Source organism: Sceloporus undulatus, chromosome 3 (assembly GCF_019175285.1).
Source record: "Sceloporus undulatus isolate JIND9_A2432 ecotype Alabama chromosome 3, SceUnd_v1.1, whole genome shotgun sequence".
In the NCBI taxonomy this organism is placed as follows: domain Eukaryota; kingdom Metazoa; phylum Chordata; class Lepidosauria; order Squamata; family Phrynosomatidae; genus Sceloporus; species Sceloporus undulatus.
Genome location: NC_056524.1, coordinates 96,094,601 through 96,114,005, shown reverse-complemented (window position 1 = coordinate 96,114,005; position 19,405 = coordinate 96,094,601). Strand labels below are relative to the sequence as shown.

General features: G+C 41.2%; 1 protein-coding gene across 1 annotated transcript; it reads right to left on the bottom strand.

Annotated features, from left to right (window-relative positions):
- Positions 1-2,107: 2,107 nt before the first annotated feature.
- On the bottom strand, positions 2,108-19,201 carry LOC121926637 (P2Y purinoceptor 8-like). The gene is made up of 2 exons (XM_042459778.1): positions 19,119-19,201; positions 2,108-4,119 (listed from the first exon to the last, which is right to left on the bottom strand). Exon 2 carries the CDS (start codon positions 4,086-4,088, stop codon positions 3,018-3,020), a length of 1,071 nt encoding a protein of 356 aa, XP_042315712.1. The 5' UTR covers positions 4,089-4,119; positions 19,119-19,201; the 3' UTR covers positions 2,108-3,017.
- Positions 19,202-19,405: the final 204 nt, after the last annotated feature.

Genomic DNA, 19,405 nt, shown 5'->3' with positions numbered 1-19,405 from the left:
AGCAAGAGATGGGGGCAGAGATCCTCTTACACAGGGGCAGTGGCAGGGACGTAGCCAGGATTTTGGGAAGGGGGCGCAGACTAAGTGCCACCTTTACAATTGGGCTTGGGCGTGGGGGCGCAGTGGCATGCACCATTCATTGTATCTAATGGAAGTGGGTGGTCAGGACCCCACGGACACCACCCTCCTTGGCTATGTCCCTGGCAGTGGTGTCCCATAATAGCAGGAGACCCATTACAGGGAATCAGGAGATTACTCAGTGCAGATAGTTCCAGTTTCCAGAAGCAATCAAAGCAATGGGTCAGGATGTATTAGTGGACAAGCCCTTGGCCATATCATGGTGAAAACAGTCAAACCAGGGGTGTGGAAAATTGGGCCCATCAGAAATTTTGGATTTGAACTCCTCAAAGCCCATGCCATTGATAAAAGATTATGGAAACTGAAGTCCAAAATATCCAAAACATCAAAGGTTCCCAAGATGTAATTTAAGATAAAGAGGGGAAAGAGGAGTACTGTATTTGCAAACCATTAGTGGAACAGAAGCATATCCAAATCCATCATGAATTTTCTTTATTTTTTATATCTGTGTGTGTGTGTGTGTGTGTGTGTGTGTAAAGGGGGGGTTTCTAGCATAACACTTGCATTTATAAAAATAAAAGAAAACATCTAGCAACAACAACAGTAACACTATAATAAATAATCAAATTATTTTACCATATTAGTTCTACATATTTTCCTGTTATCTAGGTCAAGGGTTTTTATCTTGCCCCCAGGGCCTTCCTGAAAGAGCAGAAAGTGACTGAAGCTAACAAGTCACACAATGGCCCAGTACGTACCTTGGAGAATTTCCGGAATAGCAGCAGCCTTTTTTCCCTGGGAGGGAAGCCGCAGCCACCAAACCGCGCAACTTCCCTCCGTCAGAAAAAGAACCCATGAAAAGCGGGTTCTTTTAAAACCGCAGGGACGGCATAACAAGTGCGCCACTGGTACACCCGTTACTTAAGCGCCATGTGGAAACTTGCAGATGCTGTGTGGCGTTTACGAACAATGGTGGCACCCTGTATACAGGGTGCCATCATTATTACATTGCCACCACATACTAGGGTTGTGGGGCGTGCAGTTGCTCCACCCCCACGCAACCCTAGTACGTGGCCAGGCTGGTGCAAAGCGACATCTGGACCGCACCAATGTTAGTCAATGCAAGTAGCATTTGACACAATCAGCTGTCAATTACAGATATTGTTTTATGTTGATAGCTAAACCCTTCTGTAAAATGGCCATTCTGTTATGGCAAAGTGTTCCATAGTTAAGTTTTTCTGAAGTAGGATATGAAGATTTACTCTTGTAAATACTACAATTTCTTATCAATCATATTTTTCCATTTCTTTTTCTACTGAGTTTCTCTTTTTCAGTTTCACATTTGCTGATCTGTGCTGTCAGCATAGCTTTTTCACAAGGCAAACCAAAGATGGGAAAACTGTAGAGATGTAATCCTCTCTAAGTTTCTTCTCAAAGGTAGGAGTGAGTGACTTCTGCAATTTTCTTCCCACTGCAAGAATGTCTTTGAAAAACTACACAGTTTTTGAAGGCTATTAGCAATTCAGGACTTATTCTATGCAAAATTTGCAAGTGCTTGCAGGAAACAGCATCTCAATGTATAAATACTAATTCCTGCATAGAAAATGGTGTTTCCTGTGCAGAAAATGCTGTTTTCTATCCAAATCACCTATGTGCAATTTTTTCATAGAAAAAAAATCCTCCCAATGACTGCATTTTGTGTGTTGGAAACATCATTTTGTCCTAAACAATTAATATTTGTGCATTGAAATATTATTTTCCAAACAGAAAAATGCTGTTACCTGTGCAGAAAATGCTATCTGTGCAAAACAACTATTTATGAATTGTATGTAAAATAAATCCCCAATTGCAGCATTTCCTGTGCAGAAAACAGCATTTTCTATGAACCAAAATATTATTTTTCATGCAGAAATTGCTGTTTTCTGCACAAAACAACCACAAGCAAGTTTTGCACATAATAAATCCCAAACTGTAAAGATTCTCATCAGTCTTCTTGTGGAAATTTCTCAGCACTTGAAAACATGTTTTTCGACCATTTAAAAATATTTTTGAGTATTTTTTCCATCTCTATACAACTGCCAATTGTTAATTGAAACTGGCATGTAAGCTGGTTCTGAGCTCTTACTGCTATCCCTAGAACATTCTATAGGCAGTAAAATAATATTGAACTGATTTTACTTAATATCATAACAAAGAAACAACATGTATTGCTTTATTAGAACTATATGACTGTGGACCTTAAAAATGGCACCTGCTATATAAAAGTTGGCAACCTTCATTTCAGACATGCTTTACACAGTAGAACAAATATTTTCTTTGATTATTTTGTTTTTCAGTTTAGTACAATCAAAAATGATTTATTTCCCCCCTGATCAAAATACTTTCATATGTGCTACATCCTGAAGAAATAGCAACACTAGGACATTTTTAATCTTCGTGAGTCCATGGACTCCTCATAGGTCCCATGCCAGAGAGAGGAAAGCCCATCCATAAACATAGGGATCCATGGATGTGTTTCTCCCCATTATGCTGAATTTTAAGGTTTTAAAAAAATCATATTGGCAAATATTCATTGAAATTCTTCAGATGAGACCATGCAAAATTGTATATGCATTTTTATGTACATTTTTCATGGGGGGAGGGGAGGAGAAAGACCATAGCTTCAACCAGATTCTCAAAGAGGTCCATCATTACCACGAATTTAAGAACTACTGAAATACAATATCAAACAGGAGTCCATCAATGGCATCAGTCCAATGGAACTTTAACATCAGTTGCCTTTACTTTATGAATATAATATCATGGATGATGTTCATTGTCCACTTGATAAACTTTGCAGTACAAATTGCTGTTGAAGTTCTGAAAATAGCTCCTAATAATTTTGTTCATAACAAGTCAGTGAAATGATAAAGTTTGTTATATTTCCAGAGCAATGTGGCTCATATCTTTGGTGCCTGTTGTATGGGTGTCACATGCATATCATATTCTGAAAAAATAGGGGTATTTTCACTAAAACCAACAACTGCACATCTGCAGAGCTTCCTCTGTGTCTTTCGTCGGAACTCTTTAGAGCCAAAGTAGTAAACTAATGGATCAAAACAGCAGTTAAAGCCAGCAAGTGCAAGTGATACTTTATATCCCACATAAAATGTAGCATTTTGGTAAAGGAGGACATAATGAGTGACAGACATGGCAATGTGAGGCAGGTAACAAATAGTGACCACAAACAGCAACACAATTATCAGATAGACTGTCTGCTTCTTACTTTCTGTGAGTTGTGTTGAAGAGGAATGAAGAAGTGTTATAATGATGGAGATGTAACAAAAGCCCATGACAAGCAGAGGTAGAAAAAAGAACAGCAGCAGTAGAGAGCCAAAGTAAATGATGAAGTCTGTCAGTTCTGTAAACATTTCTTTTGGCAAAACGTCAAAACAGGTGACCATTGGCAGAGCTCGTAAGCGAATGGTCAGATTATTTTGCATGAGTGGGAGGAGTGGCAGTAAGACAAGTGCCCAAATGACTATGCAAGTCAGGACAGATGTTCTAATGGGTCTTATGACCTTGTAGCGCAAAGGATGAACAATCCCCAGATAGCGCTCTATGCTGATGCTCATCATGGTTAAAATAGAACAGTGCATGTTTCCAAAAGACAAAACAGTGACTATGCGGCACAGAACCTCACCAAAGGGCCAAGTGTTATCCTTGAAATGGTAAATGATTTGAAATGGGAGGAGCATGCTGTACAACAAGTCAGCAATGGTGAGATTAATGCAGAACACTATGGTGGGTGTCCAAGGTCTTGAGTGCCGGCAAAGGAACCACAAGGAGATGGAATTGAGAGGAATGCTGATGGTGAAGATAATGGAGAAGATGATAGGCAAGATGAAACTGAACACGGAGCTCTGAAGCATCTCCAGTGTGGCATCTGTTACATTTCTTCCACTGTTCAGTAGAGGCGATGATTCCAAAATCCTTCTTGATGTCAAGACAAGTGGGATATCTTGGGGCATCCTTCTTTAGAAGAGACTTGGAGCTTTAGCTCTAAAATGAGACATAGCACATTTTAAGAATGAAAAATAACATGTTGATGAAACTGTACTTCATTGCAAGAAATGTGATAATTAAATTTGTTCTTCGGCTATTATTTCTTAGGCAAATGTCCAGTTAAAAATATCTATGAGAGCAGCTGTGCATAAAATGGAAATATATAAATACTCAGAATCATTCATGATAGTAATTTGCACAGGAGGCCTGTGTTATTAATTGAAAGGAGTACATTCGACATATATTGAAAGTGGGCCAGGTTGTCCCTTCAGGGTAAGCTTGGAGAGATTGTTATCACATATGAAAAACCAATAGACCAAAAGAGAAATAGAATGGCTATTGGAGAAGTCTGCAGTTACTGATGATGGACATGAGGTGGCACTGAAAGATACAGCTGCACAAGAGGAGGGAGCGATACCTATAGGAAGAAAGGGCCCGAAGAGACAGGTCAAAATAAAGCTCCTTTGGGTCACTTTGGAGGTATGCTGTTTAAATGATGCATGCATCCTAAGAGGCTGGAAGCTGTGCCAAAGCCATGCTCCAAATGACGTGTGTCATTTAAACAGCATACCTCCAAAGTGACCCAAAGCAGCTTTATTTTGGCCTGTCTGTTTGGGCCCAAAGTTACAAATGGAGCAGCAGCAAGTGACTAAAATAAATCTCTATAGTCTTCCTAAAGCCATTTTCTAGTTGGAGGTAGAATAGATCCAGCGAATGAATGGAACTTATATTAAGTATTGAATTATCAAATTCTATTGAATAAATGGATCTAATCTGCATGGGAAAATCCATTAGATTTAAACCACACAAACAAAATGTGGTATTGTATATGGATGAGAGGGATACCCTCTGAATAAACTTGGAGATGAATTCACTTTCACTGGTTATGGAGCCCCACTCTTATTCCTACAGCCCAATAAAAATGATATCCTGGTGTGTGTGTGTGTGCGCGCACACACACACACACACACACAACTGTTGTTTTTATATGTCTGCAAGTCAACTCTGACTTATGGTGACCTTATTCTAGAGTTTTCTTAGCAAGATCTATTCAAAGGAGATTTGCCATTGCCTTCCACTAAGGCCCAGAGAGTGAAATGTGCCCAAACTCACCCAGTCGGTTTCCATGGCTGCACAAGGATTCAAACCTTGGTCCAGCATTAAAACCACTACACTACCCTAGCTCAGACACACTTAGGTGCATTCCAGATGCGCACAAAATACGTACTAGGTACGTACTAGGGTTAGGAAAGGGCATCCTTTCCGGCCGCCCTAACCCTAGTACATACCTAGTACGTACAAAATGGTGGCGCCCCATCTACATCTATCCCCCTGTCATTCTCATCCATTTCAGTCGCATCTACATCTACCGTCCTGTCATTCTCCTCATCCATTTCAGCTACATCTACATTTACCCTCCTGTCATTCTCCTCATCCATTTCAGCTACATCTATATCTATCCCCCTGTCATTCTCCTCATCCATTTCAGCCGCATCTACATCTATCCCCCTGTCATTCTCCTCATCCATTTCAGCTACATCTACATCTATCCCCCTGTCATTCTCCTCATCCATTTCAGCCGCATCTACATCTACCCTCCTGTCATTCTCCTCATCCATTTCAGCTACATCTACATCTATCCTCCTGTCATTCTCCTCACCATTTCAGCCACATCTACATCTATCCTCCTGTCATTCTCCTCATCCATTTCAGCCACATCTACATCTATCCTGCTGTCATTCTCCTCACCATTTCAGCCACATCTACATCTATCCTCCTGTCATTCTCCTCACCATTTCAGCCACATCTACATCTATCCTCCTGTCATTCTCCTCACCATTTCAGCCACATCTACATCTATCCTCCGTGTCAGAGCCCCCATCCAATTATTATTATTATTATTATTATTATTATTAAAATTTTATTTCACTGCAAAGTAATCAGTGTAGAAGCTGCAGCTTTACTTGGAAGTAAATCCTTTGGTTCTGAAGGAGACCCATTTTGGAGGAGTACAGAAATGATCCAGTTTACCTTATTCTTGCTCCCTAAAATACCATCTCCCTGTATCCTATTCACTCTCCTTCCCTTGTAGGAGGTGTAGTTTGTCTCTTTCATCTTTGTTCCATACACAGTTATTTAAAGTACAGGTGCCTGTTCTCTGTTGCCTAGAATTTCAGTGTTTTCAAACAGCATTTTATGCCCAGGATGGTGTATAATGTGTTCTGCTACTGCTGATTTTTCTGACTGACTGAGTCTGCAGTGTCTCTCGTGTTCCTTGATTAGTGTTTAAACACTGCATTTGGTGGTCCCTATGTAGACTTCTCTGCATCTGCACAGTATGCAGTAAACTTCTGTGGCCATGAGAGGGTTTCTCCTGTACTTCACTGAGTGCAGCATTTGTAGAAATTTTGGACCATGCCAACAACTATCAGGTCAGAATGCATAGGGAAGCCATTGAAATCCCTAAAAACCTGGACAACTTCAACAGGAAATAGGAAATCCTTAAAGTAAAGAAAGTTCGGCTACCCAGAATCAAGACCCAGCCCATGCAAAGGAAAACCACCCAGCAGACAATAGATAATTAGTTAAATAGACACTCTGAGGCCTTGCCATTCAACAACAGAACAATACACAGATTGACATGCAAATCATTTCCCCTCAACCAACAGTATATATGCTCCATTCTCTTCCATGCCAGTGTTCTCTGAGGATGCCAGCCACAGCTGCTGCCAAAATGTCAGGAAAGAACTCTTTTAGAACATGGCCTCATGGCCTGAAAAAACCACAAAAACTATGTATACCAGCTGTGAAAGCCTCCGACTTCACATAGGCCTAGAAAACATAGGATGGGGAAACTGGGATGTACCTTTTGCTTTCCCAGTAGTCCAGGTCTTCATGTTTGTATCTGGGTTGCTATGAGGAAAAGGAGAAAGGATAGGGACCTTGGGGAATTTCCACAGGAAGGGGCAGGGATAGAAGACCTGCAATACTATATTTTCTGCCAAAGCAACATGGCCCATATACATCTGTACTCACTTCTACAACAAAACTTTTATTGAGTGTGCAAGGATTATTTCATAAACAATAATGCAAATTAATCCTCACCTTCATCATCTTTCTTTATTTTGTTCCCCTACCTTCTAGCTGTTAAACTTTTATTATCGCTAATATAATTATGCATGACAGAATGTGGGGAGAGAATAATGCTTGAAATTGCCTTGAGAAGACCGGTCATCTAGAATTTTTCAAAGAAAAAGTAATGGAAGACGTTTGGGCTGTTTGAAGCTGGAGAATTTGCTCAGGGAGCCATGCACTTTGAGGAGGAAATAAGAAGAAAATAAATTGTGTGATTGAAATTTGTTTGCAGAAAAATGTGCTGGAGATCCTGTAGGGAGCAAAAATTATTCCCTTTTTCCTGTGGCTGTAGCATCCCTGCCTTCTGGCTCTTGGCCTAAGACTTCAAAACCAGAATTGCCAGCAAAGGTAACCATTGTCCATATGAACCTAAATGGCCCCACTAATGCTAACAAAGCAGATTATTTTTTTGGAGCTTGCTAACAATGATCAAAATGAAATAATTCTTTCTACTAATGTTCTAAACCCTGGCTTAAATGTAGGCTCACATGCAACCTATCTAATATGGAGGCTGGAGTTTAGGGAAGAAAATGGAGCAAATTGCTTGTGTGCTTTTTGTCTTTCACCATATATTTGATGATGGCTATGTGAGGGTTGTGTCTGACTTAATTATGTTAGGAAACACTTTTTTCCTGTTGCAAGTCACAAAAAATAATAAAAAAATAAAGGCAGCAGGAACTAGCTTGCAACATACACTGCAGTGCGTGACCATCTTTCTTCATCGCTCTTTCACAAGTGAGAAAGGAAGAGGGTTCCTTGCTTCCATAGGCTCAGTTGCTCTCCAGGGACTCAAACGCCCTCAGAGAGAAGGCTGAGAGGTCTTTTTGTACACATACACTTCCTCTTACAATGTATTTCCTGGCATGCTTTGTGCTGAGGTTTGCTTCTCACATTCTTATTTTCTCAAAGTAATGAGTGTGATTCCCTGAAGTGTGTCATGATGCATTTTTATAGAGGGGACTTTCCAAAAGTTGAATCAGCTAGGTGCTGCAAGTAAAACAGAGAGTGGGAACTCCTGTTACAATAATTGATAATCAATCACACATTCTTCTGTAAAGTCTACAGGTGGATCCACACTGCAGAAATAAAGCTGTTTGACACCCCTTTAACTGACATGGCTCTATCCTGTGGAATTCTGGGATTTGTCATTTTCCAAGGTCTTTAGCCTTCTCTGCCAAAGAGTGCTGGTGACTCACCAAACTGCAAATCCCAGGATTCCACAGGCAGGAGCCGTGACAGTTAAAATGGTATCAAACAGCTCTATTTCTGCCATGTTACAATAGCCTAAGTGACAATGAAAGTGTGTAGATGCCAGGCCATTCCCATGCTGGGCTTCACTATAATTGATGTGCATATGCCATAAAGTATGAAAAACCCTCTACCAATACAACCCTTTGTGTTTCAGGCTTTGTGGAGAAGAACTGCTGTACATTATGTACAGTTACCTGCACAGGTGTGGTACAGAGCTACTATCTCAGTGTTGCATATGTCTCCTCAGACCCCTCACATTCAGGACTTTAGCACATGAGCCTTATTCTCACTGTGATCATGTTGATAAAATGAAGTGCATACATATCGGATTGGGAGTACTTCCTACCACATGTCCCTACATTAGTGCAACCAGGCTGTTGCTGATCTCACATAACTTCTTCCACCTGCATCCTTAACCCTGACTCCCTGCATTATTCCCTATCCAGTGTGCCTTTCATCTCTGTGTGTGTGTGTTTAATGCAATTCATAAATTGTGCTAATGTAGTTTAACAAAAAACAAAAAGGAAAAAAGTAAGTAAAATAAGAAAGTAAGTAAAACAAACAAAAAGAGTAAAACAAAAAAAAAACTTTGCTGTTATGGAATTGTGAAGTGGAGAGGAAAGTGGGGAAGAGGAGGAGACACTAACACCATAACGCCACAGGATAATTTACCACGTCTGTTGATTAGCACTATACCAGCGTGATAGGGAGCTTATTGACAAGTTTTCCCTATTAATAGCAAAGTGTGGGCTAACCACAATTGGAAGACAAGGCAGCACCAAAGTGCTATGAAATAAATAAATTATCACACTTCTATGTTTTGATATATATTTCATTTTATTTTTAAAAAATTAATTGTGTTTGTATTTTAACATGTTGTACGCTGTCTTGAGGAGAGAGGGGAAAGAAATAAAAGTTATTTATTTATTTGTTTATTTATATTTATTTTTGCAGTTAAAAAGTCATGTGTGTGCATGAAGAATCTATGCATTGTCGAATGGCTGGCTATGGTTACCACAAGAGCCAACTCAGCCATTAGGAAGAATGAAGCATCTCTCCTCCGGATCACTTTGGAGTACCATTTATCTATTTACAATATTGTTATCCTACCCCTGTACCTAAAAGAGTGAAATATAACTATCAAATACAGTGTGCCCTTGCCTTACATAGGGGATCCATTCCGGACCCCCCTGCGTAAGGCAAATTCCACGTAAGATCAAGCCCCATTCATTTGAATAAGGTGTGTCCCTGCAGCGTGCACCACAGGCGCACACCCCATTCACCATATTAGGGCTCGCTGTACATGTGACCCCAAGTCTACATATGGCAAGCCCGCTTTTGGTGTGGGTGTGCTGTACAGTCAGACCTGTGTATCCATGGATTCTATATCCACCAATTCAACCGACAGCTTCAATTTTTTTTTTAATTTCCAACAAGCAAACCTTGATTTTGCTGGTTTATATAAAGGACACTATGTTACTAAGCCATTGTATTTAAAGGTACTTGAGCATTCATAGATTTTGGTATCCACAGGGTGTCCTGGAACCAAACTCCAGTGGATACCAAGGGCCTACTGTAATACAAAAGCCAGGAAAATATATTAGAAAACACACATACACACATCACACACGCACACACCTAAAGACACATTAGGAGCAGGAGGTATCACAAATATAACGTAGAAACATGACCACTGCAGCAACAGTACACACAAAAGTGGAAAAATACAGTAATACCAACGAAAGAGGACTGGTATCTGAAAATAACGGAGTAGGCTGAAATGAACAAATTAACAACACTGATTAGAGAAAGAAAACACTGGTGACATTCCTGAAGGACTGGAAATCTTTAATTGGCTTTTGCAGAGAAAAGAGAATAATATTTTAACTGTAGGTATTTACACTTGGTAGATTTGAAAAAGATGAAGAAGTATATGTATAATAATTATAATCAGAAAAGTTACTTTATATAGTTATGTTTAATCAACATTAGGAAGAGAAAAATATATATATTTCCTTTTATATATTATATTATATTATATTAATTTGTATCCTGGTTTTCCCTCAAAACTGGGACCTAAAGCAGCCCATAGTCCAAAAACAAACAAAAATGCAATTAAAAATTTACAAAAGTGATAATTAAAATGGAATTAAACTATTACAATATGAAAATAGATCATTTGTTGAACATAGAATACAATAAAAAAGATAAAAGCACTTAAAAACCACACACATTATAACAATACACCACCCTCAGGACATTCTTTAAAAGCTTTCTGTTTTAAACACCTGTCTAAACAAAAAGATCTTCGCTTGCCAGCAAAAGAACAAAGAGGGGGCCATTCTGGTTTCCCCTGGAAGGAAGTTTCAGAACCTAGGGGCAACCACCGAGAAGGCCCTCTCTCACCTCCCCACCAGCCATGCTTGTGATGATGATGGGACTGAGAGAAAGGCCTCTCCTGGAGATCTCAGAGCCTGGGCTGGTTCATACAAGGAAATACAATCTGCCAACTATCCTGGACCTGAGCCATCTAGGGCTTTATAGGTCTTAATCAGCACTTTGAATTGTGTTTGGAAACAGGATCTCTGTAACCTGCCCTAGTTAACAATTTGGCTGCAGCTCTTTGGACCAGCTGGAGTTTCTGAACACTCTTCAAGTACAACGTGTTACAATAGTCCATGTACCACTTGGCACACAAGTTTTAAATGTGCAAAAGCACTCCTGATCACTGCAGAGACCTAGACCTCCAGGTTCAGAGCTGAGCCCAGGAGTACTCCCAAACTGCGAACCTGAGGGTAATCCCATTTAACACAGGATGGATCCATATTCCCTGATCTGCCTTCTGACTGACCAGGAGCACCTCCGTCTTGTCTGGATTAAGTTTCAGTTTGTTCACCCTCATCCAGTTCGTTACTGACAAGCAGACACTAGAAATGAGAGATAGAATTGTATGTCATCAGCATATTGATGACACTGAACCCCAAAACTCTGGATGACCTCTCCTAGTATTTAATAGCATGGGGCATTCAGCCTATGGTGGATGGGGTTACATTTCCTCAAAATCTAAGGTTTACATTTTGGGTGTGCTCCTTGACTCAGACCCAGGTCATAGCAGTACCCAGGACTACATTTGCACAGTTAAAACTAGTGTGCCAGCTACGCCAATTCCTTAAAAAGTCATATTTGGCTATGGTGACACATGCCTTGTTAAAATCTCATCTATACTACTGTAACACACTCTATTTGGGGCTGTCTTTGAAAACTGTTCAGACACTTCAGCGACTCTAAAATGCTGCAGCCAGGCTGTTGACCAGGGCTGGGTGTCGGGAACATGTGACACCTCTTCCATTGAAACAGCTGGATTGTCTGTTTCTTGGCAGAATTCATAGTGCTGGCTTTGAGCTTTAAAGCCCTATAAGGCTTGTGTCCAGACTATGTGAAAGACTATATCTACTTATATAAGCCAGGGTGTACATTAAGATCTGCAGATTGGTGACCACTTTTGACAGAGTCTTCTCTGTGGCTGCTCCCAGGCTGTGGAACTTCAGTTCATCTTCAGTACCTAGACTGGGCTCTACAGGCTAATGGTTATTCCAGCTCAGATATCAGAAGGGCTGTCAAACCCAGAAAAACCCAGAGGAGTGAAGACAAGCAGCCATCCAAAGGGAAGGTATTTTTACCATGCATCAAAGGAGTCACAGACAGAATAGGCAAAGTGGTAAGGAAGCACAACCTGCAAATGATTTGCAAACCGACGAAGAAAATCTAGCAAATGCTTTGTTCAGCCTACATAGGGACCACCAAACGTAGTGTGCAAACAAGAATCAAGGAACATGAGAGACACTGCAGACTGAGCCAGCCAGAAAAATCAGCAGTAGCAAAACATGCCACAAACCATCCTGGGCATACAATACTGTTTGAAAACACTGAAATTCTGGACCATGCCAACCACTACCATGTAAGGATGCACAGGGAAGCCATTGAATCCACAAACACCTGGACAATTTCAACAGGAAAGAGGAATCCTTTAAAGTAAACAAGGTTTGGCTACCAGTCCTGAAAGATAGCAAGATAAAGACAAATGCAAATGAGAAATCTCCCAGGGTCAGGGATTTTCCCCGCAGACAATGAGCACTAATCAAGTAGACATTAGTCTTCTTGTGCAGACCCTCACACCCTGAGGACTGCCATTAGCAACCAACAACACACATGCAAATCACTCCTGCCTTTCCAGATCACACAATATATATAGCCAAGTCCTTTCCAGGCAAACATTTGCTGGCAAAATGTCAGGAAGAAACTTTGCTAGAACATGGCCACATAGCCTGAAAAGCCCACAAAAAACTATGGATGCTGGCCATGAAAGCCTTCGACTTCACAGAACTTAGAAACATCACGTTTTGGATGACAACTCCCAGAAACCCCAGCCACCACAATCAGTGCACTCCCAACAAGTAGCTAGAAACTGTAGTCCAAGTAGCTTTTCAAAGTTCCAACAAAAAAATTGCTGGAAAAAAATTAGGGTGTAGAGAGCTAATTAAATTGAGACTGTCTTACTTTGGCCGCATCATGGGAAGGCATGAATCATTAGAAAAGACCATGATGCCAGGGAAAGATAGAAGGCAGTAGAGAGAGAGGAAGACCACATGCCAGATGGTTAGACTCAATCAGGGAGAGCTTGAAGGGGTCCCATCCACGAGGTCAGCTCAAGGGCAGCTAACAACGAGAGCCCAAAATCAAGCAGTGATGGAGGAAATTCAGTTAACCCGAGCATTGCATAGCCTAGAAACCTTATACAAAAAAAGCCCTGGCAAAAAAGCTGCAGGGAGGCTGTGGCGTGTGGTTGCCATGGCACCCACCTAACTATCTCAGGGGCTCTGTCATGCTGCCCCTTTGGAACAGTCTATTTCGCCCCTGAGAGTAGGAAGTTTGTAGCATCAGCTGATCAAGCACTTAGAAGCATATCTCACAAAAAAATTTTCCATTATGGGAAGGGGACACTCAGGGCTGACGTGACCGAAAAGAAACAGATTTTACCACACACCAAAGTGTCCTCAAAATGGCCCCATTCTGATCCCTGTCCCCAAGCCGTCCCCATTCAGTGCTGAGGAGCATTAAATGTTCAGGTCAGAAGTCTTCAAGCCGAGCAAAATGGCGCACCTCAGCACTGAATGGGGATGGCTTGGGGCCAGAGAATGGAATGAGGCCATTTTGAGGACACTTTGGTGTGTGGTAAAATCCATTTTTTCTCGGTCACGTGTGGTCCTGAGTGTCCCTTTCCCATTCCCATAATGGGGGGGAAATGTGTATGATAAGCTTCTTACTCTGCTTCATCAGATGCATGGACTGAAGTGCTTATGGAAAGATATTTATAAACTTGTGATCTGATCACCACACAGACAACTGTTCATTCAGGGGTATAAATGAATGTCCATAGACATTTCGCTCCATACATCTGATGAAGCAGACTTAAGTCTACAAAAGCTTAGGCTACAAACTTCTTTCTCTCAGTTAGTCTTAAAGGTGCTACCTTTGCATACTGATTTTCCAGACTAACCTGACTATGTCTTTGAATGGAAGCAAATTAATTAAACAATGAAGATAGAACAGAACTGGACTTATTCATACAAGACACAGAGCAAGCCTCTCTTAAATCATGGTACTTTGAGCCAACTGTAGTTTCTTAACATTGTACCACATGTTATAATAATCTAATCTAATTTGGATGTCACCAGGAAAGCACACAGCTGGTTTATTACGCTAAACCACAAGAAAGTACTATATAGGCGATTATCACACGGAAGAATGCAGGTGTGATAGCCAATCATGCTTGCCTCCCATGATTTAATCGTCATTGAGGCATCCCGCTCCTGTCCCATCATCAAAGCGTTTGCAGAGCAGCTAGAGGGAATGACATCTGTACTAATGCACAGAATATGGGAAATAAGCAAGAGTAACTTGGACTCTTAACACAGCAAAACCACCACTTGCCCTTCCTGACTTATTAAACGAGAGGGGGACTGGCTGAGTGTGTACAGAGTGTGGCTAATGCCTCATTAAAACAAGGCAACAACTCCAAGGGCTGCCAGTTCATTCCAGGCAAAATTCAGTGTTGCTTATGACCTTTAAAGTCCTACACAGCTGGGGTCCAGGTTATTTGAAGGACCATATTCTCCTTTAGAAACCAACATGTGCTCTGATATCTGCTGGGGAGGCCCTTCTCTCTGCCCCACCACCCTCATAGGAATGGGAATATGGGAGAGGGTCTTTTCAGTGGCTGCCCCTGTGCTCTGGAACTTGTAAAACTACAAATCCCAGGATTCCATAGGATGGATCTAAAGCACTTAAAGTGGTGTCAAACTGTGTTATTTTTACAGTGTAGATGCATCCTTTGATGGCATTTAAAGGTATGCTGTGGAGATGAGCTGTGCCTTGGAGGCAGTGTAGTGACTAGCATGAATGCCTTATACAGGCAGAAAAGCTTTTGCATTGGGGATTCCTGCTGACTTGGCATGCTTAGAACTGAGTTGTGAAAATTGTACAAATTGGTAAGAACACCATCTGCTCTACCTACTTTGCTGTGGCTCAGATTAATTTGTGCTTGGTCTCACCCCAAGCTTTTTGGTTCACTCACTGTTAGAATGTGGCCACCAAGGCTCTTCTCAGATTAGAAGGTGTCCCCTCCAGGCCAAAAACATTACATGGTTGGAAACTGAATGATGCCACTCCATTGGTCCTTATCATTGGCACACTGTCCCTGACAATCCACTAGGAGCTATACCATCAAGTCCTCTCCACAAGAGGCCCCCTGATTTCACAGAGTTTTGAGTCACTGAGGAGATTCTAAACACATTCAGGTGAATATATGTTCAGGTCCAGGCTACCTATCTTACTTTATCTCCCTGTATGAGCCAGTCTGGGCTCTGAGGTCCTCAGGAGAGGCCCTTCTCTCAGTCACACCACCACTACAAGCACAGTTAGTAGGGACACGAGAGAGGGCCTTCTTGATGGCTGCACCTAGACTCTGAAACTCCCTGGCCCAAGAGAGATCTGAGAGATCTATGACCTTTCAGTAACACCAGGTCGGGTTCCCAGGAAAAAAGGATAATTTTCCCCAAGGCAAGTGTACATCCAGGTAAACAAAACCATCAAATCTAAATTGCTCCTTCATTCCCCCAAGTAATCTGCATTTCTTCTAAATTTGAAACAAAGGCGTGTTCCAGATGCACCAATAGTACGCGCTCGGCATGTACTAGGGTTACGAAAAGGTGTCCTTTCCGAACGGCCTAACCCTAGTACATGCCGAGCACGTACAAAATGGCGGCACCCTTTCTACATGGGCGCCGCTATTTTGATGTAGCGGACGCTTAGAGTCCACACATTGCGGTGCGGAAATGACACCGCAAGTGCGCCATCGGCGCCATCACTGTGCCGCAAAAAGAAGCCGTTTGGAGGCTGAGGCTTCCTGGCAGCGGAAACGGAGGTGGCGGCAGACCGCCCTTTTTGGGTGGTCTATAAACCGCCAAAGGATTTCTTTGCACTCAAGGAGTTATCCAATCTCCCTCTGTCTACTCCCATTGTGTTCCCAACCACACTTCTCCATCCACCCATCTCAGGGATATCCCGATCCAATCACAGCCTTGGTTAAAACCATTAACCAGTCCGGAATCCCATTGTTAATTCCTAGGACAAGTAATTCAGTCTTTGAGCCAAAATTCAGTCTTTGAACCACTATAGAAATAATCCAGTTCAAGACCACTTTAACTGCCCTGGCTCAGTGCTAGGGAATTCTTGAAATTATAGTTTGTTGTAGCACCAGACCTCTCTGACAGAGAAGGCTAAATGTTTCACAAAACTATAGTTCCCATAATACACTAACATTGAGCCAGGGCAGCTAAAGGGATCTCAAACTGGATTATTTCTGCAGTGTTTTTTGGCTCTTTGGCCCGGAAAGTGGCAGTCTGGGGCCGATTTTAGGGCTCGGGAGTGTGGAGCAACCACATGCTCCCGAGCCCTACCACATGCTAGCGGCGCCAGCATGGCTCGGCCCCGTCCATATGGGGGCCGCCATGACGACGCAAGCATGTCGCAGTGTCTAAATGTCGCTGCACTGTGCACATGTCATCACTGCTTGCAAGTGCGCCATTGGCGCACTCATGGCACCCTCTGAGCTGACTAAAAAGAACTTGCTTTCAGCGGGTTCTTTTTAGTCCTGACGGAGGCCACGCCATTTGCTTGCTGCAGCCTCCGTCAGGAGTAAAAACGGGCGGCTCCAGCCCGCCCTTTCAGGGCAGTCTGTCGAGCCCCTTTGTTATCTGGCCAGATAGTCCATCGCCTAAGGCTGGTTTTAAGGTATAAATATGGTTTCAAAACCTAACCTCTGAGCACACAGCTAGCATACAGCCGGCATAGACCTCTCCATATGTTCTGTGTTGCTCCCAGATCTCCCAGTCCGAGCCTCTCCAGCTTTCCAGAGTCTTCTCCTTGGATAGGTAATTATAATCACACTGCAGCCACTAAAAACACTGCTATCCCCTTTCCATATTTCCATTTTTGTTAGCTCTGTATGCTGTGTTAGTTGAACTGCTATCTTGTGTGTGTGGCTGCACTCTGCATTTTTCTGAATAAAACCTCTTTCAATCCAACCCAATTCAATCTAAATCTGGAGTCCTCCCAGTTAATACTGGTATATATTGGTGCACACAGCCCAAAGGTTACTCAAGCCTCTACCAAAGTGAATTTCCCTCTTCAAAAGTGAATATTAATGGAGCCCTGGTGGTGCAGTGGTTAAATGCCTGTACTGCAACCACTCACTCAAAAACCACAAGGTTGTAAGTTCAGTATGAACCAGAGGCTCAAGGTTGACTTAGCTTTGCATCCTTCTGAGGTCGCTAAAATGAGTACCCAGCTTGTTGAGGGTGATTGGCTTACACATTGTAAACCACTTATAGAGTGCTTAAGTTCACTGATAAGCGGTATAGAAATGTAGTTGCTATTGCTGATATCTGATGGGGCTGCCCAGCTCCCCCCCCCACCCACCCACACACCTGTTCTTCGAGAAACAGGCCAGAATGCCCCTCTCCTTGTTGTCCTTCTGTCCACAGGCTAAGACATTTTATTCAGACAGGTTTTTAAAATAGAAAGTCTTTAAAGAATGGACTGGGGGTGTTGTATTGTTTAAAGTATACAATTTTTAAGCACTTTTATTTTTTTCAGCAGCATTTTATTCTTCTGATGAGTAATGTATTTTAATACTGTAACAGTTTAATTCTATTTTAATACTCACGTTTGTATTGTTCTATTTTATCATTAATTGTATTGCTCTATTTTGAATCCAATTATAGCAGAAAGTGGAATATTAATTAACAACAACAACAACATCCCTGGAGCTTTCCCTCAGTCCTTCACATGAAATGGACAGATGTCAAGAGCAGAAGAGTATGGGGGTGGCACATACAGTTCAGATCTCCAATCCCATGTTCTTTGAATGGTAGTAAAACTAAAGCTTAAATAAGAACCTACTTTTTGGAATGCTTTAAATGACAGAGAAGAGCCATATAACTTTGGGCTTAAATATTGTTAAACTTTAGGGAGGGAGGGGAGTAAAGTATTTCTTTAGACCTATAGTGCAGAAATATCAATCCAAGAAAGAACCCACTCTGTAACAGTTTTTTTTAAAAACCCAATGAAAATATGATAATAACCCAAGCAAGTTGTTAACAGTGTAGGGGGAAACGGTTTAATGGTTAAGAATAAACCTGAGTCTCTGATCTCTGAATAGATAATAAATAACTATATCATAAAATTTTGCTATATGAAGCAAATTATTTCTCTGTATGTTGCAAAATCCCATAAACCAGTGGTGCTCAAATTTTTTATGCTTGGGACTCCATTTAACCTACATGGAATCACACACACCCAGTTGATGTAGTATATGAATAAAAATATTCTGTTTATTTAGTCTGCGTATTTTCAGTCACACATTCATGTATATTCATGTTTCAACATTTTATATGTAAATAACATTGTTTGAATTAGAACAGATTTAAGTAAATTCAATATTTAACTCAACACATGTGGGAATTGGAGGGGAAGGATAGATCATGGCCTCCAAGATCAAACTCCCTCAGGGGGTTGCACCCCACCATTTCAGAACCATTGTCATAAGCACTTCTCCTTTTAGTAAAAATACAATAGAAACAAAATAAATAACTAACAATATTACATACTTTTGTGATATCCAGAATCTTACTCTGTCTAATGATTGGACTGACCATGAATGCTGGCACTTTAGTGCTAGTGTAGTTAGGTAAAGATAAATTTATGACACCACTACCACCACCACCAACAACAACATTACTACATGTGGTGACCCACATAGTAACCAAGTAAGGAAAATTTAAATGTAGCACTTGCCTTACCTTCCATAAATATTCACCATATGCATTTAAATATTTTAGCTTGAATTCCAAATCAGCTTCCTTGGGCAACATTATTGACCCTTGCAATCATTTTAATGTTAAGCTAAATAAAACTTTAGCAATGGAAAACAATATTGCATAATAAAAACAAAATATTTGCTAAAAAGAGATTAAGTAGGTTTCATCTACCTGATTATGCATCCACATCTGACACGCCGAAGTTTTGTCAAACTGCATTCATTTTTTTCTCCAGTTTCTTGATGTAAGTGCATGGCATATTACAAAACACCCACTTCCTTTGCTGTTTTAGTTTTGTTCATACATACATAAACTACGAAGACAATGACTCAAGTTCCCCATCTCTTCTAAAGCCCAGGAGACTGGGGAGGGTACAACAATTCATTGAACATTCTCTTTTTAAAATTTAAATTAGTCACAGAAAGGAGAGGTGCTCTGATTATTATTAGAGTAGAAGT